This window comes from Camelus dromedarius, chromosome 11, assembly GCF_036321535.1.
Source record: "Camelus dromedarius isolate mCamDro1 chromosome 11, mCamDro1.pat, whole genome shotgun sequence".
In the NCBI taxonomy this organism is placed as follows: domain Eukaryota; kingdom Metazoa; phylum Chordata; class Mammalia; order Artiodactyla; family Camelidae; genus Camelus; species Camelus dromedarius.
Window position 1 is genome coordinate 8,224,105 of NC_087446.1, and position 24,081 is coordinate 8,248,185.

Here is a 24,081-nt window from a genome sequence, read left to right on the forward strand (position 1 = left end):
TTATTTCATATGTATATGATTTTAGTGAGGGGGGGCACGCGCAGTCAAGCACACCTCTAGGCAGGGGCTTGCTGCTAGTCACGAGGGGCAGATGTCACCATTAATGATTTTAGTTCTTTTCTAAATATGAGGAGAGGAGAGAATTAGGGCTCATAAAATCTTCTCCTGAGAATATCTAACTATCTGAAGGCCTTTAATGCCGGTTTTCCCCAGAGCACAGAGCACCTCATTCCTAATCTCCACCCTGGACTCCTTTCAGGAAGTGTTAAAGGTCAGCGGCTGCAGCAGGTTGTGCAGAGACAGATGGCAAGTGCCAATTTTTGCTTTTTTATTTATTTTTGAAAATTTATTTATTTTTGGAGGAGAGATAATTAGGTTTATTTATTTATTTAATGAAGGTACTGGGGATTGAACCCAGAACCTCATGCATGCTAGGCATGCACTCTGCCACTGAGCTGTACTTCCCCCCCTCCCTGTTGTGGGTGCAACGGGCGGCCAGTTGGTAAGCCAGTGACACATGGGTTGGTAAAAGAATTTACCAGAGATAAAGTATGAGAATAGAAAAGAGTTTATTATTTATCATAGATAACAGCAGGCCACACAGACGAGAGGTGCCTGTGTGAGCCCTGAGGGCTGGTTATTGGGGTCTTTTATAGGTTGGGTCACAAGGTGACTGATTGGCCTGTGTGCAAGTCTCTGACTGGCTGTAAGTAAGGTAAGAGGTTTAGGGTCCATGAAGGGCAGTGGCGTTTGACTCTGAGAAGGTGTGCTGAAACAAGCCAGCCTGCTCTATGGTAAGATTAGGCGTTACCTAGGGCTATTAGTTTGTTAGGGCAAACATGCCCGGTAAAGAATGTCAGACATCTGAGAGCCCAGGGATAGGAGTCGTTAGACTTTGAAGGACGTCAGTTGGCCCAGCGCTCCCCAGTGCCAATTTTTAGTTGGCACCTGAGATTTGGTAAAGTTGGGATGAGCTTGGGTATGAAAAGGGTTTAGCCAAGGTGGGGACATATGGTGAGTTTGCAGCCAAAGGCAGCTGTTAATTTAAAGACAAATGCAAGAGGTCCCCTTTCGGCCCATCCTTCTTCCTGTGGACATGACTCCGTCATCTCTGGGGACTTGCACACTCCCTGGCACACCTGTGGCAAGGCAGGAGGTGGGAGGAAACAGAAATGAGGACATTAGCTGAGAACACGATTGGGACCCAGGGAAAGAGGCCAGGTCCAGACACCAGGTCAGGAGTGCAGGGGGAGCCCCCAGGGGTCAGAGGAGGAGATCCCAGGAGGGAGGAGGTGAGTCCCCATCAGCTAAGCCAAGAGGAGGGGCCTCTGGTGCAGGCACTGGCCTATCCTGGGTCTTGGCCCCAACACTGCCCATCCACTTGTCTTCCCCAGCACCTGGCTGCATGTGTTGTGAGCCAGAACGTGTCAGGACTGAGTGATTTTTTAAATGAGAGATTCCCCTCTTTTTTATAATAACATCATCACTTCTTGAATAACTCCCAGCATCGTCCTAAGTGCTTGATGTTTAACTGCGCGGCAGCCCTCATGGTCAGTCACTGTTACTCTCCATATGGTGCAGGTGAGGTGCCTGAGAGCCAGTCTCGCTCCCTCTGCAGCCCACGTCGGGTCTTCAAATGAAACTGTGGTCTGTGAGGTTCCCTGCCAGCCCCCTCTCACCGTAGGACACTGCTAGTATCCATTAAAAGGAGGTATAGGCTCCGAAGTTCTGGGGTTTGTCCCATCCTCTTTTCTTCCCCTCTGGAGTGAGAGGTGCTATCTGGAGGTAGGCAGCCATGCTGGGCCTGGAGGAGACCAGCAGGGGTCCAGAAGGGGCCCAGCAGGAGGAGACAAGTGCTAAGGGCTGAGCTGGGGGAGCAGGAAAAGCGGCTGAGTCCTGACAGCATCGCTGAACAGCTGAGCCGGGCTCAAACCATCCTACCTCCCCACATGCCTCCTGTGAAACAAGGCTGCATTTCGACCCTTCCCGGCAGATTTCTGGCCCTGCCAGCCCTCCTCCATCCCAGCCTCCTGTCCTTAGGTTCCTCCCTGCCCCTTGTCCTGCCACCGTTGGCCCTCGGCCCTGGTTTGTTCCTCTCCCGTCCCTCTCCCCTTCCCCTTCATCACCTTGTTCTGTCAGTCTTTCCCTCTAGGGCACCAGCCCTCCCAGACTAAGTTCCTTCCACCCTCCTTGGCCATCGTCATCGTCTGTCCCTTATTCTCTATCCCTCCAGGTCCCAAACTAAATGATTCTGCTCCCAGCCCCTTACAACCATTGTGTAAGGTTGTGACAGAGTTTGGGCCCCTGACGTGAGCAGAAGTCTATGAGGAGAGACCTGGGGAGACTTCATTTTCTGGACGCCTTGTTCAGGACAACCAGCTTCCAGGAACTGACTGGGCTCAGTTCAGTTTCCACAGAATCCATGGCAGGAGAGAAACCTAGTGCCTGGTATGGGTCCTGCTTGCGCCCACATCCACAGGGGCCAGTTCATCACCTGTGCAGGAGAGCCCCTCCCTCCAGCTTCCTCTCCAGGGCAGTAGAACTAGAACTGGCGTAGGGACTGGAGTAATTCCTGGCTGTTAACCTAACTGCAAATTTGAAGGTTCCCTTCCAATATTTAGACTCATTCTTTCTTTTACTGCATGGCCTGTCATTTCAGAAACAGTGCTGCTAGCAGTATGATAGGTTGTCAATGACTGTAGATTTTTAACCTAGATTCCCCTCCTATAAGGTTTAGCTGATTTTTACTCACACCAGCAGCAATTAGTGTGACCACGGGACCCATGAATCAGATCCACTACAAAAGAGAAAGGTGTGTCTGCACGTTTGCAAGTTTTAATAAACCGTTTGGACTTAGTGATACATTTATTGAGAAAAAAAAAGTTGGTGCAAGGTTCTTAATATTTCATTTTATTGCTTTAGATTTAAAATCAATTAAAATATTTATTTCTCTAAAAATCAAAAAATATTCTGATAGTATTGAATGGAATCTTACTGATGGATATTTGGAACATAACAGGTTTGAATGAAAAGTAAATCCATTCAGATTTTTTTTTTATACCATTTCTTTTGAGCCATTTGCCTTTCGCTGGGTTCTTTGGATCAATCTGGAGATGGTGGCAAATGACATGTTTATATTTCTTGGAAGATAGTGTTTTGTTCTGCTGTTCAACAGAGGTCTCCTGCCTTCTTTAGAGAGACTAAGTCCATCCTTCAGTTTTGCTGAGTCTAGGACGAGAAGGTGGAGTGAATGGAGCAGGGAGAGAGACAGTTGGAAGATGAAACCCAGAGGAGGTCTGGGGACAATTACAAAGATGGGGAAGGAAGGAGGGACCCAAGGTGAGAAAGCAGAGGGGCCGTGTGGGGAGGGAAGGGAAGGAAGGGATGGAGGTGGCGCCCTAGGAGGGAGCAGGTCACCCAAAGGAGGCTCTGAGAGGAGGAAAAGGCCCAGGGAAGCAGCGGGGAAGAACCCTCACCTGGAGAATGGCCTGTAGCTCCTTACTTAGGCCTTGACTGTTTATATCCAGTTCATCCCAGGGCTGAAAAGGTCTTCCCTGATGGTCCACGAAGGTCTCCCAGCAATGCCTGAACTCTGAAATGGAACAGGGGAGTTAAGGTGAGCTCCGGCTGTCGGGGGGGTGGGGGGCGGCACAGCACTGAATGACTCTTCAGGATGGACTTTCCCCATCATAATTTCACTGCCTCCTTTCTCTTTCCTCCTAGGGACTTAAATTCTTCTCTTGCAACTATAGCCTGAACCAGCCCCATCTTCCTTCTTTCTGGAAGCCCCCTAGTCCCTCTTGCATATCCACCCACCCCCTCTCTGCCCTCCCCCAACCACTTCTGCTACCCTGAACTCTCTTCCCATAGACTCCACTGTCCTTCCAAAGTCTAGCATCACCTCTCAGGCAGCACACAAAGGCTTCTTGCTTCTCCGCCAAGGCTTCCCATCCAGCCCACCCCTTTCTAGCAACTTCCCACAGGCCTCCCCCTGCCACTGCCCTGCCCCTGTGCTGACCCTTAAAGGTCATGATGGCGATTTGGGCCCCAGCCTCCTGCAGTGTGCGCAGCCCTGCCTCATAATCGTTAAGGCTATAGATGCGGGAGGCGAAGATACACAGGCTCACGTGGCTGTTCTCCTTCAGGAATTCAGCCAGTTCCCGGGCACAGGTACCACAGGGGGTCCAGGAGATGAAACAGGTGAGCCTGCAGTGCAGCTTCCGGTCCAGCTTCCAAGAACGGATCCGCCCCAGGAGGTACAGCTCCACGTGGCAGGGCAGCCCAGGTTGGTCAGTACCCTAGCACAGAAGAGGAAGAAAAGTGTCCTGTCCTTTGCTGTGAACAGGGTTGGGAGAAGGTAGGGCCAAGGAAGGCACTGGCCTCCAGCACAGAATTAGAGTGGGGGCAAGCCTCAGCACCAAGTGAATGATATTTCAGTGCAGGATTTGCATGATCCATAGTAACACAAAACTCCATGAGAAACCCAGTATCAGTGTTTTACAAGGGGCCAGGTCAGCAGTGATGACTTGTTGTTGGACCTTGGCTCCCTATGGCTCTGCACAGCACTGAAACTGATCAGTCTTCATGTAAATGTTGATACTTCTTTCATCATAGAATTGCATTTATATTGATTTTTAAACTATTGTATTAAAATATGACTCATCTTGATCACTGAGTTTTCTAGAGTCCCTCTTACCTTTCGCCCGAGGTAGGGCCTTCAGGAGCCTCACGTGGTGCAGCCCTGCGGGGAGGAGGTGAAGAGCTGGCGGGAGGCGGACATTGACCTGCTGCCATAAAAGTGGCTGCTTCCTCCCTGGAGGGATCCACCCTGCTCTCCATTTACTCCCCTCCCTCACCCCACAAGTGCAGCAAAACTTCAACGAGCTTCTACTCTGAGCCTCACCCTGTGCTGAGCTGAAGGATGATACAGACTCTGGCCAAAAGGGCTCACTGTGCAGGGAGGAAAGGGGTGAAGGGTGCCAAGGGTTTGCTGGGGCTCGTAGGATTATGGAGATTTGTCCAAACAGCAGAGGGAAAGACTTTCAACCAGGAACTGGGAACAAGTCAGGCCAACTGTGCTAGTGCAGAGACCTTGGGTGGGAGTGATGGGTGGCAGGGTGCCGAGGGGCATCCCTGGGCCAAGTGCAGCTGGCGGTGGGGTTGTGGGCACCAGCGCCCTTGCCAGGATCTCTCAAGCAGTGGGCGGGGTTCCTGCAAGGCCCGTCCAAGCCTGTAGTGACTGGAGGGGGCACTGATGGAGAACTGGGGCTCTCTGGTCAGAGGCTGTCCAGGAGGAATCCAGGGAAGAGCCTGGCCCCTTGTCCAGATACCTTTTCCTCTTTCCCCACCTCTCCTCAGAAGCACAGCAGATAGAGAGTGGCCAAGCCCTGGAGCCTGGGGAGACCCTGGGCTGGAGGTGCCAGGCCCCAGGTTGCTGTGGCTGGCTTCTGACATGTGGTCTGGAAGCCAGTGGTCACAGCAGAAACAGTCCCCACCAGATGTCAGGAGAGCAGTGGTAGCAGCTGTAGGGACCAAAGTTGAGAGGGCTTGTGGGACACCCCGTGTCCCCCTGACAACCCTCCACCCTGAATGTCCCATGATAGGGAGGCCCTGCCTGTCTCGGAGGGGTTGGACTGGCTACCTTGTTGCACAGGAAGCCCTTGTCCTCGTCTGGAGGGATCCCAGAATCACCATGTAGGATCTCCACCTCATAGCACAGGTAGGTCTTGTGAGTCCTTTTATGATTTGAGAAGTTGTGGGTGAAGGTGTGTTCATCCATCAGGCACCTGCGGACAAAGGTGAGAGAAGCCTGAAGACACAGGGCTCTTCCTGGGACCACTCATCGCTCCTCCCCTCCACCCCACACCCCTTCCTCCTGTACCCCACATCTCTGCTGAAGCCAACAGGCCTCCCTCTCTGACTCCTCCTGGGGGCTCTGGGGGAAGTCAGCGCATCCTTTTGTCAGGGTCTCCCCAGGACCAATGCAGGGCACTCAGAGCCTTGATGAGGGCCTGTCCCTCTGCCTGGAGTAGAACTGGGTCACAGCCTCTCGTCACCATCCCGCCCCTGTCCTGGCTCCCACTGCTCCATTCCCCTGTGGTGTGGTACCTGGCCCTGGGCGCTGTGCTGGCCTCCATGTGTCCACCCTTCACTGTCCTTGACTCTGGGTCCTCCCCTCCTGTGCCTAGTCACAGACTGTCTCCTCGTCCCTGAGTCTCTTCTAGTATCAGAAGCCTTATATATCATCAGAGCACAGGGAAGTGCTGTGTCAGCAGAATTGGGCCTCACCCCTTCCTGAAAGCAGACCACTCATGCCACCCATGTGTGTGTTGCAGAAGAAGGAACTTCTCTGCCCAGATGTGACACCCTATGACCTCACAGACAAGTTCAGGTTTTACTTCCCCTTTTCTGACAAAGGCCCTCCCTGGACGCCACCAGGACTGACCATGGGTGGGCCAGTGAGGTCTGGGAGGGTGCGGTCATCTGGGCAACAGGGACCAGCAAGGCAGGCAGTGGGGGGACAGACAAAAGGACAGGTGTCCATACCCTGGAGGAAGGCCTGGGCACAGCCCCCCAGAGGACAAGCTCCAGGACAGCCCATCGCTGAGTCTCCCACAGCAGCCGGCACGGGCCGTGGCCTGACCCAGGCTCCCTGGGGCCTGCTGGGCTGCTGGACCTGCCGGGTACCCAGCAGGGAGGGAGAATCTGGTCTCACAGGCAGGCCGCCACCTTCATCCTTGGTGAAGGGCAGGGAAGGGGGCACACATGGGCTGAGCTCTCCTTCGGAGCCCCCATGTAAGGCCAGCAAACTGGACATGGAGCATTTTCTCCCATGACACAAGGAGAAAAGAACAGCTCTGGAGGGACTGGGCTTGGCCGGGACCGCACAGGGACAGATGGTTATGGGATGTCCTCCCGCCTGAGAAAGCATGGCCACCTGTGCTCTTCCTGTCCTGTGCAGGCCTGAGGAATGTGGGGACTGTGTGTTCCACCCCAAGGGTGACCGTGGCCCTAGCTGGCCCTGTCTGTCCCTGAGAGGCTGTCCTCTGTCCCACTGACTCCCCATCCTAGGCTCCTCTTAGAGCCCCCTGTCCTGGCCCAGGGCTCCCTCCCAGGGGAGCTGGGCTACCCCCAGGTCCCACCCTGGCTGCCCACACTGAGAACCAGGCCGCTCACCACTCACATCCTGAGGGCGGAAACCTCGGCACAGTGTCCCCCTCCTTCTCAGGTGAGTGCCCCTCCTCATGGAGGGTGCCCTCCACCCCTGCCCTCACCCCTGCACTGAGGCCCCTCCCATCCCCTCTGTCCTCTAGACCTGGTCCCTTGAGAGCAGGCATTGTCCCCCAAGTGGTGACTCAGCACCCATTTTTGTCACAGGTGGCTTCTGGGTGAGAATGGACCTGGAGTGTGGTGTGTCCTGACTGGTGCCCACACTTTCTGGGTCACAGTCTGCACACAGGGCAGACCCTGCACACCCAGTGGTTTCCAGTCCTCTGGAGCTGGAGATGATTTCTCTACAAGGATCGGGGTTGCAGAGACCAGGCTGGGGTCCCTGACTATTTCCCCAACACCATCCCCCAGCTGTTGCATTCCAGGGAGGGAGAATGAGGTCCTAATCCAGACCAAGCTCTCCTCTGGCACCCCTAAAGTCTCCTCCAGTCACTCAACCCACTAAGTGCTTCTGGCTCCCTGGTGCCCCATAGGTTTCTGAGGGAGGGTCTCTGGTGCATGAAGCCTGGTGCTGGGGGCAGAGGGTGACCCTGAGTCCAGGGCTCCTCCTAAGCCCTGGTGCCCTGAGGGACCCTCCCCTCCAAGGGCTGAGCCTTCAGGCCTGTCCCGCCCCTTCCTAGATGGCTCCAGCAACCAGCACACCAGCGTCTCACCGGGCTCAGCTCCCCATCACCTGCCCCTCCAGGATGTGCAGAGCATCTTGTGGGGAGACCAAGGGGCTCCATTGTAGGGAGAGTACTTGGCTCCCGCATCCCCAGGGGAGGTCTCCCCACCAGTCTACCACCTCCGCCAATAGCTCTGAGGTCTCCTCTCCTGGAATGTTCTCCAACATCCCTTCCTTCCCTGCTCCTCATACCCCAGTCTGGCCAGTCACCCCTGGACATTCTGGTCCAGCTGAGGGCCGCTTGCTCCTCTCCAATGCAGATGAGCTGACCAAGCGTATCTCCACATCTAGGGAGGCCGTGTTGCTGTGACTAACCAGCACACAAGCAGCTAAGAGAATCCACCTTCTGTAAATATTAGAGGGATGTCACATGTAACAGTGTTTGACTTTCTCCCAAATGTTTCATGTTATGAGTCACCTGAGTCACAGGGAGAAGGGCCAGGAGGTTGAAAAGCCGCCAACTCAGGCCTGGGTGGTCCTCACCCCTCTTTTCTCCTCCCCTTACCCTTCTCATTCCTCCCAGCATCCTCCCACACGCTCCCAGACACCCACACACCCCATCGCGGTCTGCCTGACGCCAGGGGGGACGTGGTTTTGTAAAGGCATCAACAGAGCATAGTGATGAACTCAGTCCAAAAGCAGCACTCGACACCACTCACGTGATGATGAGATGAAAATGTGCCGCTCAGTCCATGAGGTAAGAAGAAAGAAGAAAAGAAATCCCATCCTTTCTGGGGAATGACAGCCCCTCCCCCATGTCCACCTCTGTCACATGGAGTGAAAATGTGAAAAAATTCCTACGTCCTGCTGGAATTTTCCACCAAAGTCTGGGAAGGTCCCAGAAAAGAAGGAAGGACCCAGGTCGCCCCACGAGAGAGAAAGTTGTGTGAGAGGGGAGTGGTCCCCTGAGCAGGTGCAGGCTGTGCCAGGATTTGTCCCTTTCCCTTGTCAGGAAAACTGGGAACAGGTAGGGTGCCCCAGGGGGGAGCCCATACTGGAGTCAGAGAAACAGAATGGGCCAAAGGGAGGGGACAGGGCCACTCAGCCCAAGTGCCTCGGGACTGGAATAAATGGTCTTGTCAGTTTCTGGAGTTCGGGCCAGACTGCTCCATGCATGGTCCCAGCTCTGCCCTCCTGTGGGTGCCCCTCCCTCCCTAGAGGAGGATGTAGGACAGGCTGCCTGTGCCTAGCCCAGGTCCCAGCAGTGTCCCCAGGCTGTGTCACATCCCCTCTCCAGCACCTCAGGGCCCCCGTGTCATGGGTGAAGCTCTGAAACCAGGGCCTGAGGAGATGGGCCCCTGGGGGGCTAGAGCCCTGGTGAGATGTGGGACCTGGGGAGATGGAGCCCTGGGAGTGGGGGCCCCAGGGAGATGGGGGCAGGTCTGCATGGAACCTGCCCTCCCCCAGCACAGAGTAGGGAACCCTACTCCCAGTGTAAGACCACCTATTCTCTACCTGGGTTGCCCCCTTTGCCCAGAGGGGCCACTTTGTGGATTTTTTTGGTCACTTGTTTCCAGGAATTGAGAGCGGCTGCTGTCAGAGCCCAGAAATAAAACCAAAGGAGCCTATTTGATGATAAGTTTCTTCCCGCAAACTGCTCTTGGGAGGTGTTACATCCTGTGATTTTAATCAGAGCTGAGGTAGTCTGGGTGTGTTTGGGGAACCCGAAAGTGTTTTTGTCCAGTCACTCTGTGTGTGTGTTCCTTGTGGGTCAGGGCTGTGGTTGGGTCTATTTGCTCAGGCACAGCTGTGTGCCAGGCCTAATCTTTGTCACATATGTGGTACCTGAGGTCCCACAGGACAGCTGGAGATGGGACCATCATCTGTAATCAAGCAAACAGCCACATGTCACAGGCAGGAAGAAGTGCAGAAGCCCCTGGGACAGACACAGCTGAGCCAGGCCCTGACCCCTCTGTGGCTCTGGCACTGTGGTCTCTGCTCCCAGAGCCTCTCGCTCCGGGGCTGCCAGCCTGTCCCCTCTGGCAGACGCTAAGGTCCGGGGTTTGCCCTGGGATGAGACTGATGCCTGGAGGTGGGCAGCCATCCAGGAGCCCAAGGAGACCAGCAGGAGGAGACAAGTGTGGAGATCTGAGCTGGGGGAGCAGAGGAGGGGGCCTGGATCCTGACAGCGTTGCTCACTTTATAGAATGAACATTTCTGTGTTGAAGAAGACACCATAAGAAAAGGGCCCGTGAGAGAACAGTCGGCTGGCGCAGAGCGGGCACCCAGGACACTCGTGCTGTTACCATCAGCTGACATCCCTCTCCTTCTGAGAGCCTGGGACAGAAGTCGGATCCTGCTTTCCAACCTCGACTGAGACCTCACCCCCCAGAGTCTTTGCAAGTTGTTAAATTTGTACACACACTGAGCACCTACTGTATGCACAGCAGAGGAAGCTGACATGGACCCAGAAATCGATCCAGAAGACCACCAGCAAGACCACCCTCCCAGAACAGAGCCACACCCTCACTGGCCCAGAACTCAGTGAGGTGACAGCCACCACTGTCCGGAACAACATCAGGTTGTCAGAGCCTGAGTAAAAGAAACAGCCTCTGGACACTTTCCTCAGAGGACTCAAGTGGGCGTGAGAGCGCCTGGGCCGGGGTGGTGGTCAGACTTGTCCCAGAAGCAAAGGAAGCCAGGTGTGCTGGCTTTTCTCTCCCTGACCATCTGTGTCTCTCTCGAGCAGGTGAACCCTGGTGAAGTGAATAATAGCAATAATATGAGCCAACTGTCCAGTGTTTACACTGTGCTGAGGGTCACGGGCTGGTGGGTGGCAGAGTCACAGAGGAGGGGCCTGGAACACACCCTGGTAGTGGGAGCGGAGCAGGATCCCGAGCAGGGGGGTCCCAAGTCGGGAGAATGTCCCAGAATAGAAAAGAGAGAGGGACCCCAGTGTGCGCCCTGTCTCAGCCGACACCTGCTCCTCTGTGCTGTGGGGAGGCTAAACCTCTTGCCTCCATCTCTGAACTGTGACCCCTGATGTGATTACATCAGGTGGCTCTCTCCTCAGGATGTCCTGGGACTGCAGAAACCACAAAAATGACAAAAAAAAAAAAAAAAAAAAAAAAGGACAGGCCTTGCACACAGCTTGTCTGGGCAGAGAGGGCCAGCCATGCCCAGCCCAAACACACAGCACACGTAATCGCACACTAAGGGAACTGGCAAAAAGAAGCCTCCTCAGGATTCCCAGACACACCCAGACTATCTCAGCTGTGACCAACATCAGAGGATGTTGACACTTCTCAAGTGCGGTTTGTGGGAGGAAATTCACCAAACCCGCCCCTTTGGTTTTGATTTCTGGGCTCTGACAGCAGCCACCCCTGGATTCCTGGAGGCAAGTGGCCAAAAGGTCCACAAGTTGTCCCTCTGGACAAAGCGGGCAACCCAGGTAGAGAGCAGGCGGTCTTACCCTAGGAGAAGGGTCCCCTGCTCTGTGCTGGGGGAGCAGGTTCCAGCAGACCTGCCCCCCGTCACCCCAGGGCCCCCACTCTCAGGCCCTGGTCTCAGAATTTCTGAGACCACCCTGTCCTAGTAAGTGATTCTCAGGGACCCCAGTCCAGTTTCTGCAAACCCGATCCTTGTAGAGAAATCATCTCCAGCTCCAGAGGACTGGAAACCACTGGGTGTGCAGGGTCTGCCCTGTGTGCAGACTGTGACCCAGAAAGTGTGGGCACCAGTCAGGACACACCACACTCCAGGTCCATTCTCACCCAGAAGCCACCTGTGACAAAAATGGGTGCTGAGTCACCACTTGGGGGACAATGCCTGCTCTCAAGGGACCAGGTCTAGAGGACAGAGGGGATGGGAGGGGCCTCAGTGCAGGGGTGAGGGCAGGGGTGGAGGGCACCCTCCATGAGGAGGGGCACTCACCTGAGAAGGAGGGGGACACTGTGCCGAGGTTTCCGCCCTCAGGATGTGAGTGGTGAGCGGCCTGGTTCTCAGTGTGGGCAGCCAGGGTGGGACCTGGGGGTAGCCCAGCTCCCCTGGGAGGGAGCCCTGGGCCAGGACAGGGGGCTCTAAGAGGAGCCTAGGATGGGGAGTCAGTGGGACAGAGGACAGCCTCTCAGGGACAGACAGGGCCAGCTAGGGCCACGGTCACCCTTGGGGTGGAACACACAGTCCCCACATTCCTCAGGCCTGCACAGGACAGGAAGAGCACAGGTGGCCATGCTTTCTCAGGCGGGAGGACATCCCATAACCATCTGTCCCTGTGCGGTCCCGGCCAAGCCCAGTCCCTCCAGAGCTGTTCTTTTCTCCTTGTGTCATGGGAGAAAATGCTCCATGTCCAGTTTGCTGGCCTTACATGGGGGCTCCGAAGGAGAGCTCAGCCCATGTGTGCCCCCTTCCCTGCCCTTCACCAAGGATGAAGGTGGCGGCCTGCCTGTGAGACCAGATTCTCCCTCCCTGCTGGGTACCCGGCAGGTCCAGCAGCCCAGCAGGCCCCAGGGAGCCTGGGTCAGGCCACGGCCCGTGCCGGCTGCTGTGGGAGACTCAGCGATGGGCTGTCCTGGAGCTTGTCCTCTGGGGGGCTGTGCCCAGGCCTTCCTCCAGGGTATGGACACCTGTCCTTTTGTCTGTCCCCCCACTGCCTGCCTTGCTGGTCCCTGTTGCCCAGATGACCGCACCCTCCCAGACCTCACTGGCCCACCCATGGTCAGTCCTGGTGGCGTCCAGGGAGGGCCTCTGTCAGAATAGGGAAAGCAAAACCTATTCATATTACAATTGGCAAAACTGAAAGGCAGAGGGGAGCTGCGGCTGACCGTGCGGGAGGGGCTGCTTGAGGCTGGTAACAATTTGTCCTTGTGGGTGGACGGCTGACTCAGGATGGACAGGTTGTTGGGGACAGTTTCCTCACTTCTCACAGCAGCACTAGCCTTCAGTGAGCATCAGATGAGCTCCACAGATGTAAGATGGAAGGAAAGAGGTCACATATAAAGGAGTTCATTCTGATTCCATCTATATGAAGTTCAAAACCAGGCAAAATCAATCTGTGGTAATCGAAGTCCTAATATGGGTTCCCTCTGGAGGGGGACAGCTGGGAGGGGACATAAGGGATTTCCCCATCTGGGATCCTGGAAATAACCCCACCTCAGTCTGGGCGGTGGTTATTACTACCTAGAAGCCAAAGATTTTACACTTAACTGCAAGTTACACCCCAATAAAAAAATTAAAGAAAAAAATTACAAAGCCTGTATTTTTAATGAGGAGAAGGGTTTTCTAAAAGACATCAATATAATATCCCAAGTAAATTAATAGAAATGCAAAACAAGTACAAACAGAATCACCACAATTGCTCTTAGAGTTTTATTTTTTGAGAAAAATGGTTATTTATGTCCAAACTAAAGACGAAATGTGGTTGAAAGTGAAGAAATGAGGAAGTGAGGCGGCCTTTGCAATATACTAAAACCTAGAAAAGCTATAAAGCCACTGTCACCAAAAGAGTGTGGTGTGAGCCAGGACCAGAAGTAGAGATGAGGAAAACACCAGAAAGAAACACATCCAAGTGCATCTGGGAACGTAGTTAATGGCAAAGGCAGAGTGGCAATTCGGTGGCAGCAAGGTGGGCATCATTCATTTGATGTTGTCAACTGGATGAGAAATTCTTGTGACATCTCTGTCGTAAAGTGAGACTAACCCCTCTCCTGCACCGCTGCTCCTCTCGGACTGTCAGCCCCCAGCCCACCCCATCCCCAGACCGCGCTAGTGACCCCACCACCCCTTCCCTGAGCCGAGAGAAGCAGAAAGGCCCCCTCGCTTTGACCTTGCATCTAGATACCTGCCTCCCTCGGTACCCGCATTCATTCATCCAGCACAAATTTTACTGAGCAACTACGAGGTGCCACGTGCTCTTCTAAGGGCCGGATGTACATTGAACTAAAGGGACAAAATTCCTGACTCCATGGTCCGCCTCGGTCTGTCCGCCCATTCAAAACCCAACCTTCCTTCTGTGATCAGGCTCACACCCTCTTTCTTCTGTGGTTTTCCACATCCTGACCATCACTGCTAGATCATTCCCTTCAGCAAACCGCAGGCTCAGGGATCTCCCACCTTTAAGAACCAAAACTCTCCTTTGAGTCACAGCCCCCTCCATTCTCTTCACTCCTTCACGGAGAAAAATAGATGTAAATATATGGCTATCAAAAAGTTTTCTGCACGTTTGCTTCTACATGTTCTGTTCCCTGCTGCCTGTCTGCGTTCATCTCACGACATTCCCTGTCCCCACCACTCTAGGGAAACTGTTCTTGCCAAGACAACCCATGATCCCCGTGACAGACAGGGACATTTTTCAGTGCTCCTCCTGCCCCTCCACCTAGCAGCAAGTGACAAGGCTGAGGGCAGCCTCCTCCTAGAGACGCTCTCCTCTCCTGCTGTGGTGACACCCCAACGCATGGTTTTCCTCCTGCTTCTGCTCGCTTCCCAGCTCCTCTCTTCTTCTGGTTCTGGGTCCTCCCCTGTGCAACCCACTTTCTCCCCAGGAGACTCAACGTGCTCCCTGGGCACACAGCCCACATCTCCAGCCCTGGTGCTCCTCGAACTCAACACTCAGATACCCGCTTCCTGCTGGACAGCTGCCCTTGGTCATCTGATGGGCACTGTACACTTAACCTTCCCCTCAGAACTCTTTGTGGGCTATTTTCCCCCAAAGCATATGTTTCTCAGTCTCCCCAGCTCAATAAATCACATCACTGCTTACCCAGCGAGCAGTGAGCTTGTGCCCAAACCCAAGGGCGTATCTTGATTCCTCTTTTTCCTAACATCGAGTCAATAACCAAGTCCTGCTAGTCAGTGTTACCTCCAAACTCACTGTTAATCTCCATCCCCACCCCCTCCACCGTCACCCCCCACCGGGCTGGTGGATGAAACTTCCAACCTCACCCTTCTTCCCTTCCTTCAGTGTCCTCAGAGGTGCTGGAGGGAGGCTTTGAACAGGAGTCAAGGCACCTCGATTCAACTTCCTTACCCCCCAAAACACATACCCAGAGTCTTGTACTTAATATAAAATCCAAACTCCTTCCTATGACTAGCTCTCACGACCTCCCTGCCCCCACACTTTGCTCCCCAGACACACTTCTCTTTTTCAGCTTCTCTCCTGCCTCAGGGCCTTTGGACTTGAGTTACCTCTGCCTAGAAAGCTCTTCCCCTAAGATTCTCCCAGGGCTTTTCCTCATCCTTTCTGTCTCGGTGCAGAAGGCACCTGCTCTGTGCACCCTGTTTAAAACAGCTCCCAACCACCCTGCTAGACTATTACAGCATTCTGGTTATCCGCCCCCAGCAACTGCCTTGACCTGGAATTATCTTACCCATTCCCATGTTTTCTTATTTCCTTTCTGTCTTCCTCCACCGTGACATAATCCCTTGAGGTTTGGAGCCCCCTGCACCTTACTCAAGTTTGTACCCCCAGCGCCTCGGACCAAGCCTACCTTATAGGAGGTGCTCAGCTAATATTAGTCAAAAGAAGGAATGAAAAAACAAATGAATAACTAAAGTGATGGAAAAATGAAACGCAAATTATTTTTTCCTATGCAGAAGAGAGAAATTAGAGAGTGTTGGAGGACGGTTGGTGTTAAGAGAGACTCTAAACTTTCCCATGAGATATCGCTGTGTTACTTGTTTCATTAAGCAAGTACTTCATGAATCATGAAATGCTAATAAAGCCACTGCAGAAGAAAAGGTTCCAGGCTGACAGAGAGAGGGAGAGCCAGGCTCAGGCTGCCAGGGCCAAAGTCCACCAGGGCATCGAATACCGCCTGTAAATACATGGCTGGGAGAAGGAATTCTGGACCAGAGCCAACTGTCAGAGCCCCACATCGGAAACAGAACAGCAAAGCACTGTTTCACCTAGTGTGACAGGATAAACCTCACTCCTGTTCCCAGGTTTTGTAAAGAAAAACAAAACAACACAGTGAAAGAAGACAAGGTGGTAGGAGATGAACCCCTGAAAACTGGACCCAAAATGATGATGAGTCAGGATTTGTTAGTTGTCCCAGCGAAGGGTTTTCAGTAAAACCCAGTCTGGGCTCTGGAGAGCGTTGCACGTTAGCATGTCCACCCCCGACCCTGCCCTCGTGGCCTCGTCCCTTGTGTGAGGAGAGGCAGGGAGCAGGAAGTTGCAAAGAAGGGAAAGTAGGGGTTATGAGTCCAAGGTGAGGCCCACGTCCCCTTGCCCCTCTCCAGGCAGTGTCGTCTTTTCTCTGCTTCCCAGGGCTTCCCGGTGGGTGAAGTTGGTTCCTTCCCAAGAGAGCCCCTCCTTTCCTCCTGGCCTCTCCCTGGGTCTTCTCCAGCACAGCTCGGGCCACTCACCCTCCCTCTGAGCCAGAAGTTGAAGAACAGAAGCCATGTTCACCTACAGACAGTGCTCCCCTTTTTTCTACCTCTTCGGATCTTTTCTATCAAGGTGAGTTTTGTTTCCACTTTTAACACCTCAAGGCCTGTGGACAGAGTTTTACCAACCTGTGCTTCTGGCTGCAGCAACAGAGAGGTGACATCAGCCCAGCCTCGCTGGCCCCTGACCCCTTCAAAACCCGGTGTCAGCAAAAGTCCAATTTTGAGGGAATCCAGGAGAAGAGACAGGCCTGGCTTAGCACCAAATTCTATGCTTCATGGTTCTAAATTCTTTAAACTCCACACCCCAAGATGGCATGGTTTTCCCTTGTTATAATCTGTCTGGTCTGCTATAACAAACTACCATTGACTGGATGGCTTATAAACAACATAAATTTATTTCTCACAGTTCTGGAAGCTGGAAGTCTGAGCTCAAGGGGCCAGCGTTGTTGGGTGAGACCCTCTTCTGGGTTGGAGAAAGCTGACTTCTCGTATCCCCACGTGGCAGAGAGTAGAGGGTAAGCAAGCTCTCTGGTGATTCTTTCAAGGGCACTAACCCTCATGACCTCATTTAATCTTAATTACCTCCCAAAGACTCAGTCTCCTAAAACTATAACATAGGGGGCAGGGGTGGTAGTAGGGTTTCAATGTACAAATTTTAGAGAAACAAACATTCAGTCTATAACCTCCTTCAAGATCACCAAGAGCTCCCAGGACCCTGACACCTCGGTGGCTTGAGCCTCGCCCCCTCTCCGCTGGAAGTGCTGGGGAGGGGAGTGGGCAGGCAGGGTGTGAGGCTTGGGAGCCAAGGGGAAGTTTGTATCGCAGCTGCTGTGGCCACACAGGCCCAAGGTAAATGCCAAGAATTCCAGGGGTCCCCTAACCTACCCGGGTACCCTCTGACTCACCTGCTACTTAACTGCAGATAAAAAGGACAGAGGAAGGAGCACTTAGATCCCTAATGGACTCCCAAGGCTGATTTTCATAAGGCTGTGATTCGTGAATGTCCACTTCCTCGTTCAGAAAGATGAGGGAGGGTAGGACCCAGGAATGAACCAGGCGAAGGAGAAGAGGAAGGCACTGCAGACAAGGAGCAGAGCAGAGCAAAGATAGGGAAGCAACTGGAAGCAGGGAGCAGGAGGGGTGTGGTCAGCACTCAGCTCACTGATGCTGCTAGTAGGCGACCTTAGGGCCAAGAGGGGTGGGATGGGGCTGAGCTGGCAGCGAAGCCAGGACACAGAGGACTTTTTTTTTTAATGTGGGGAAATATACATAACATAAAATTTACCATTTTTAAGTGGACAAATCAGTGGTCTTAAATACATCCTGGTAGTTGTGCAACCAACACCACCAACCACCTCTACAATGTCTTCATCTTCCCAAACTGAAACTCTGTACTCCTTAAACACTAACTCTCCAAACCCCCTTCCCCTCCAGTGGCAAAATGTTACCTGTTTACAAAATATGTCAGTTTCTACTTCATGGCTGCAAGTCTTAATTTACAATAACAAATTCTGTCCTGCTTTTTTTTTTTCATTTGAAAGGACCTTAGGATTGCAAAGTTAGCCGCCCAATTTCATTCAGCCACCATGCAAAAAAAAAAAAAAAATGATAGTCCCAACACTGCAAATTTTGGAGGCTCGAGCTAGTTTATAGCAGTGTTGACTCTTTAAGCCTGAAATTTTTGGCTTATTCTCTTAAGAAAAACAAATCTGTTTGGGGTCTAACTTTGCTAGACTGGGCTCCAGAAGTACAGTGAACAAGAACCACAAATTCAAAATGTGACAGCTATAACGTCTTCTGTTGCTCATACAAATAGAAGACTCTGGGATTTTTCAAGCTGCATAGATTCAAGCCAGTTGTTTGTTACATGGAATTGAAAAAAGAAAAATCCTGACCCAAGTGACACTACTTAGTCCAAATGACCAAAGACTATTTTATAACAAATTTTAACTTTTGAGAGATGGTTAACATCAATACTATGTATATTTTATATGTCAAATGAAGAGCTCAAGAGTATATAAAACAGGATTATGTATTACTACCTCTAAGAATATCATGTACCAGATGAACCCCAAGTTCAAATACTGCTGTATTTCAGGTGGAAGCAGTCTTACATACAAAGACAATCTAGATTCTCTACTCTGCTGTGGGTATATATCTTAAAGAAATTTGAGGGATTACTGGGGGAAAAAATCTTGGTCCATTAAAAATTAATAGGAAAGGTCAATTTGTGGGATTTTAAACGTTTGCTTTAAAAAAAAAAAACCACAAAACACAAAACACAACACCCAGAACACATCACTTTCTGTACAAAGAAACATAGCAGACTTCTGGATGATCATATTTGATCACACTATATGATTTAGAATGAAACTATGTCTGTGGTTTAAAGTTTACTCATTTCTTTAAGAGCATTAATTCATGAAGTAAAGTTCATACTTAGTTCAGCTACATTTAAGGCACAAGATCTCATTTCTAAACCCGTGACACCAGTTTTCCTTTAGTGTAACAACAGTGCTCAGTGTTTAGTAGCAATTATATTTTTGAAAGGTTAACAACTTGTAGAGCAAAATATTTTAACCATATTTATTTTCTCCTTTTTACTCACTATGTACCAGTTACAATATTCACAGAAAGTTTAATCTCCTACAGTGTGGTCCTTCTCACTCTCCCATCCCACACTTTGCTCAAAGGACTTTCCTCCCACCTCATTTCTAGCCTGGTTGGGGGAAATGTGGGGGGTCGGGATTTCAGAAAAGGTATCTGCGCATTTTGCGTAGGATTCTAGCTTTCAAGTTAAGTATAAAGGTAGAGAGAAGACAAAAAATCCTAGTTCAAAGCACATTACAGTGCCCCCTAAATTAGTTACAGGAGAGATAGTATCTATCAAGAACCTCGAGAAGGTGGGGCAATCTAAGGGACCTCTCTGCAATTTGATAGATCTGTAACTGACTCTCACCTTACAAAAGTCACCGTCAACTAGTCATGCAAACAACAGTGACAACAAATAGTGAATACATCTTCTGATGACAACTGCCTTTTTTTTTTTTAAAACAATACCTCTCTGAAAGTCCCCAGCTCTATAGAGTTATGCTTTGTGTTAACTTACTCTTGAGTTTTTAGAGGAAATGGTCATAGGAGGTAGCTTAGTGAAAAAATACTAGTTGTGAAAATTGAGGCAAATGAGTTGACAGCTTCCTGAAAATAGCAACTGAAACCACTTGTCAAAATAAATACTGGATGATACAGCACTAGCCCAAATCTGAAATCTAGAAATTAAGACAGTGATCCTATGAAACAAATTTTGGAATAGATGTAAGATTTCTTGAGGCCCAAGAACGGAGCAGTTTCACCAGTTCCTGCCACAGCAGGAGTTGCTGAATACATTAACACAGTGAAAGAGAAAACGGGCTAGGGGTCAGGGGTGGATGTTGCCAGAAGTAAGTGGATCTGACTTGAAGCGACCACTAGGAAACAAACCACAGACTGATGTCAAATGGACCCCCCAAAATTGAATGCTGTGAACAAAATGACAACCAAACAACATAAAGTGGAGAGCGGGGGGACAGTTAAGGCATGTAAGCATTTTTTCAATCAACATGATTTTGACCTATTTAAATATTTCACACGAGTTTTTAAAGAGGGTTTCAAAGCATGTGGGAAACGTGCAAATTGTTTGAAAACCCTGCACGGCAAATTCAGTTTGCAAGTGTCATTCAGATGTTAAGCCGCTTCCCTCTGCTGAGACTGTTCACGGTGTCAGTACTCCTCTCTTACACTCGCGGTGACCCAGAGGTCACAAACAAGTGGTCTGGACGGAAGGGGCGTGGCATTTGCATCGCTGGAAAACAACCCCGGCTCTCGCTTTCCAGATTTATGACATTAGAGAACCGTGTTTGCATCTTCCACATGCGATCATTCTCCTCCTTGGCATAGTCACAGAATCCCCCGAATCTTACAGTATTTCAGTGAAGGTAAGAACATAAATATATGTCCTGCGCTGCATTTATCGCACAAGATCTCGTTTTCAAAACAGCAGCCCCGATTTCCTGCAGTGTGACAGCGCTCAGTTTTAGCAACAATCCTTTTCTTGAAGTCTTGGAGTCTTAGTGCTGTTCAAATCTGTCCGTGCATTCCCTAATTTTCCTTTGACTCCTGATTCTTTGAAAACCTGCCTTCCGAGGGCACAGCCAGGCTCTTGCTGCCGCTCCATCCTCCCTCCAGCCGCACGGTCGCTGGCCTGGGTGCGGTGCCGGGTACCCAGTGCGCTGCTGCTCCGGCCGCTGCCCGAAGGGGGCGATGGCGAGTCAGGGGCGCGGACCGCGAGGAGGGTGGCAGGGCGGGTCCCTGGGGTGCGAGGGGCGGAGGTGGGCTTCCGCCGCTCTCCCATGAGCCCGGGCTGCAGCCGGCCCCCTACGCCGCCGCCCTCCCGGCGCCCCGTGACACTACCATCGCCAAGCGGGTAGAGCCAAGCTCGCGCCTCGAGAGACTCGGCCAACTGCGCAGCAGCGCCGCGCACCGGAAATCTCTGAATATTGCGTAAGTCCTTGTATTTTATTTACCGTGGGAGACCCAACATTAGCTTCAGTTTTGTTAAAAATGCTGTTAGGACTAGTCTTGCTTGTTGAAAATCCATACCAATAGAGTGGTCTACTGAGAATCTCCCTGATTTTGGGTGTGTGATTGACGAACAGAAAATGAAAGAATGGCGATTAGGATAATGAAAGCTTGAAAATACACGGGTGTCTTCTGTTTAAAAAAACAAAAAAAAAGGAGGCCTTGGGGAATCGGCGGAGGGGGGCAGGCACGCTCGTGGATTCTGCGGGGCGCCGATCAGGGTAAGCTTTCAGAAAGCGAATCTGGCAAAGGGATCCATGCATTTTGTTTAGATGTGCACCCACATGTTTGGGTCAGAAGGGGCTAGTTATGCTGCAGGGGCAATCAGTCCTCGAAATCTCAATGGCTTAAATCAATGAAAAGTCTTTTTCTTGCTTAAGTTCACCGGGCACGGTAAAGGGTAGGGGACAGTCTATCCTGTAGTCCTCGCCAGCCTCCGCGATGCAGGCTGATGCCACCGAGCCTCCACCTGATCACTCAGCAACCTGGCAGAGACACTGCACATTACTCTCCAGCTCTTAAAGTTTCTGCCTGGATGGAACTGATGTGTCACTTTTGCTCGCATTTCGTTGACCAAAGCAAACCACACACTCATGTTTAACCTCAAAGGTGTGGGAAAGTGGAACCTCACCACGGACCGGAAGAAGGATAATGGGAATGTTCTAAAGTAGCCCTGATGGCCATCACGTCATCGTATCACCGTGCTTAGCCATCTACTTTGTGAAGATCTGAGCCAGTAAATAAGACAAGGAAAGGGAAAGCGATACGATCATTAGAAAGAGGCTACATTTGTCTTATTTCTAGGTTATCTTTCTTTTTTTTTTAATTTAAGTATAGTCAGTTTATAATGTGTCTACTTCTGGTGTACGGCATAATATTTTAGTCATACATATATATACATGCATTTGTTTTCGTATTTTTTTCCATTATAGGTTACTACATCTAGGTTATTTTTCTATCCTAGTTCCATGTAAAAGGACAGAGGGCCACAACCTGGCAGAAGTTGGCATCGCTGTCCCAGCTTAGCACAGGTATGAGTCGGCATAGCACAGAGCATGCGCCTACCTGATGTGGTCCTTTCACGCCTTACCTACCAGCCACCTCCTGGCCAATAAAACAGCAAAAAGCTTCCAGAGAAAGGTGAGAACTGAGGGAAAGAGACTTAAGACAAAGTACTAATGGTCTCACAGTTCTGATATATTTTTCAAAGACCTGCCTGCTCTCACCCATCTGCCTCCACCACCACTACCACCGCCATCTCTCTTGCCCTCTCACACACATACACCAAAAAATGCCATTGTGAAGCTTCAGAACACCAGGAATAAAAATAAAATCTTAAAAGCTACCAGTTAGAAGTGATGTATTGCCTAGAAAGTAACAAGAATCAGACTGGCATAGGGCTTCTTGCTTGTAAGTTGTTTGTTTGCTATTTATGAATTTTTGTGGTCACTGTGAGGTTGTATTTTATCTCCAGTTCGCCGAAATGGATCAGTGGTTTGAAAGAGGTTCTTCAAAGGTAAAGTAATGATGAAAATGGCAGAACCATCCTCAGAAGAACATGGTAAGCATAATGAACAAACAGTTCTCAAGTGAATCTATGAGATATGAAACTGCATATTCTAGGATAGGTTCTTGGGTGGTGATTTTACACATGTAGCCAAAAATGAAAACTGTGAGTGTAAGTTGAGTGAAAAATATTTGCAAATTTCATTCACTGGACCAGCCGTCCGTTGCTCCTAGTCCTCCATATGTTACCATTAAAATTAAAACTTTGATAAATAGCAGTCTGGAGCCATAAAAAAGGGCTCCATTATCTTCCCCTAAAGTGACCAATCCAGTTTTTCGAGAACAAATACAAAATAATGCTTTCTAATGTACAATTAATTTTCCTTGTTGCTAAAAGTGCAGGAGACCAAAGCTACAGAGGCATGGTTCTAAGCTGCTGCTCTCTTTAAAAAATGCACATAAAAATCAGCCACACAATCACCAAGAAGGCTGTAAACCAGCTGCAAAAATAGTGATAAAGACTCTGCTTGCAGAGAGCCAAAGGGACCATTGACAAAACTCCTTTATCAGATAACACTGTTGGACATTACACAACCTCAAGAATACACAAAGTAGAAAAGCAATTAGGACATACACATACTAGCGGATACTTCCCTTTTCAGCAAGCCAAACCTGCCCACGTGTGGGATATGAAGCAAGCCCTTGGCATATACAGGGTTCAAATGTGAAGGAAAAATGCTGCCTGGCTTGTCATTTTGTTGGTGGTGCCAAAATAATGATAAGAGGCTTCTCAATTATAGATTATTTACTTTGTGAGTCATGTGCTAGAAATGGTATTTTGGGATGGGTGCCAGAGTTGAAGCAGCCACGGCTGTCGTAAGCAAGGGTTCTGCTCTGTGAATAAAAAGAGTTTGCTTTTTTACATGCTGCCTTATTCACAGAAAAGAGTTAATGGTCAACAAAATGCATCTGATTCAGGATTAAAGGGAGAAAAAACAAAAACAAAAATCGAATCCTGGTAAAGGTAAATGCATATCTTTTTAGCAAGCGGTGAGAGAAAAAAAAAGCAGGTAGTATACAGGTCAGTGTGCGCTCAGTCAGGGACGACAGAAACCTAAATCCAAATGGATTAAACAATAAATGGAACTAATTATATCGTTTGTGTTGCCAGAGTGCTGGCTCCATTTCACTGCATGTGCCTTGGCTCTGTCCTCCTCCTTGGCGTCTTTTCTGACTGTCCCCCCCCCGCCCCCCACTGTGACAGAAAATGGTTATGGCAGCACCAAGTCCCTCACGTTCACCCCAACACTCAGACCAGCAAAGAGTAGCTGTGGTCCCCCAGTTCCCAGAAGTCCTGAGACTCACACTGATTGGACAGGCTTAGGTCACATGTCCATTTCTGAACCAATCACAGTGTGGCTGGGGGTGGAACCCACTGATTGCTCCATCCCCGGCCTAAAGGCAAAAAGCCCGCAAAGAACAGCAGGGAGGGCAGGAGGGCGATCTTACTAGTATGAAATTATTCTTAACGTTTAAAATACTGTTTCATCTTGTAATTTAAAATCATTGATGACACTCTGCCTTTTTTTTATGTAAATTGGTGATCCGTGGTGTGAAAACTTGGAGGAACATGCCTTAAGAGGATGCTTCAAGGACCTAATACCTAATGAATATGCTTTGCAATTCTACGTTCTCCTAAATAGCAAATGCTTGAATGACTATTACAAATTCATACC

At 50.6% G+C, this 24,081-nt stretch overlaps 1 protein-coding gene and 1 long non-coding RNA gene across 3 annotated transcripts; one reads left to right on the forward strand and one right to left on the reverse strand.

Annotated features, from left to right (window-relative positions):
• Positions 1–2,887: 2,887 nt before the first annotated feature.
• Positions 2,888–6,260, reverse strand: APOBEC3A (apolipoprotein B mRNA editing enzyme catalytic subunit 3A). Its single transcript, XM_031463296.2, has 5 exons — positions 6,109–6,260; positions 5,642–5,786; positions 4,019–4,298; positions 3,477–3,592; positions 2,888–3,228 (listed from the first exon to the last, which is right to left on the reverse strand). Exons 1-5 carry the CDS (start codon positions 6,135–6,137, stop codon positions 3,214–3,216), a joined length of 585 nt encoding a protein of 194 aa, XP_031319156.1. The 5' UTR covers positions 6,138–6,260; the 3' UTR covers positions 2,888–3,213.
• A 14,305-nt stretch (positions 6,261–20,565) lies between these two features.
• LOC105091936 (uncharacterized) lies at positions 20,566–24,081 on the forward strand. Of its 2 annotated transcripts, none has more exons than XR_010383106.1 (3): positions 20,566–20,761; positions 21,772–21,979; positions 22,314–24,081. It is a non-coding gene; the product is annotated as an uncharacterized LOC105091936 (long non-coding RNA). The 2 variants fall into 2 exon arrangements; XR_010383105.1 differs by having other exon boundaries at positions 20,570–20,761; positions 21,804–21,979.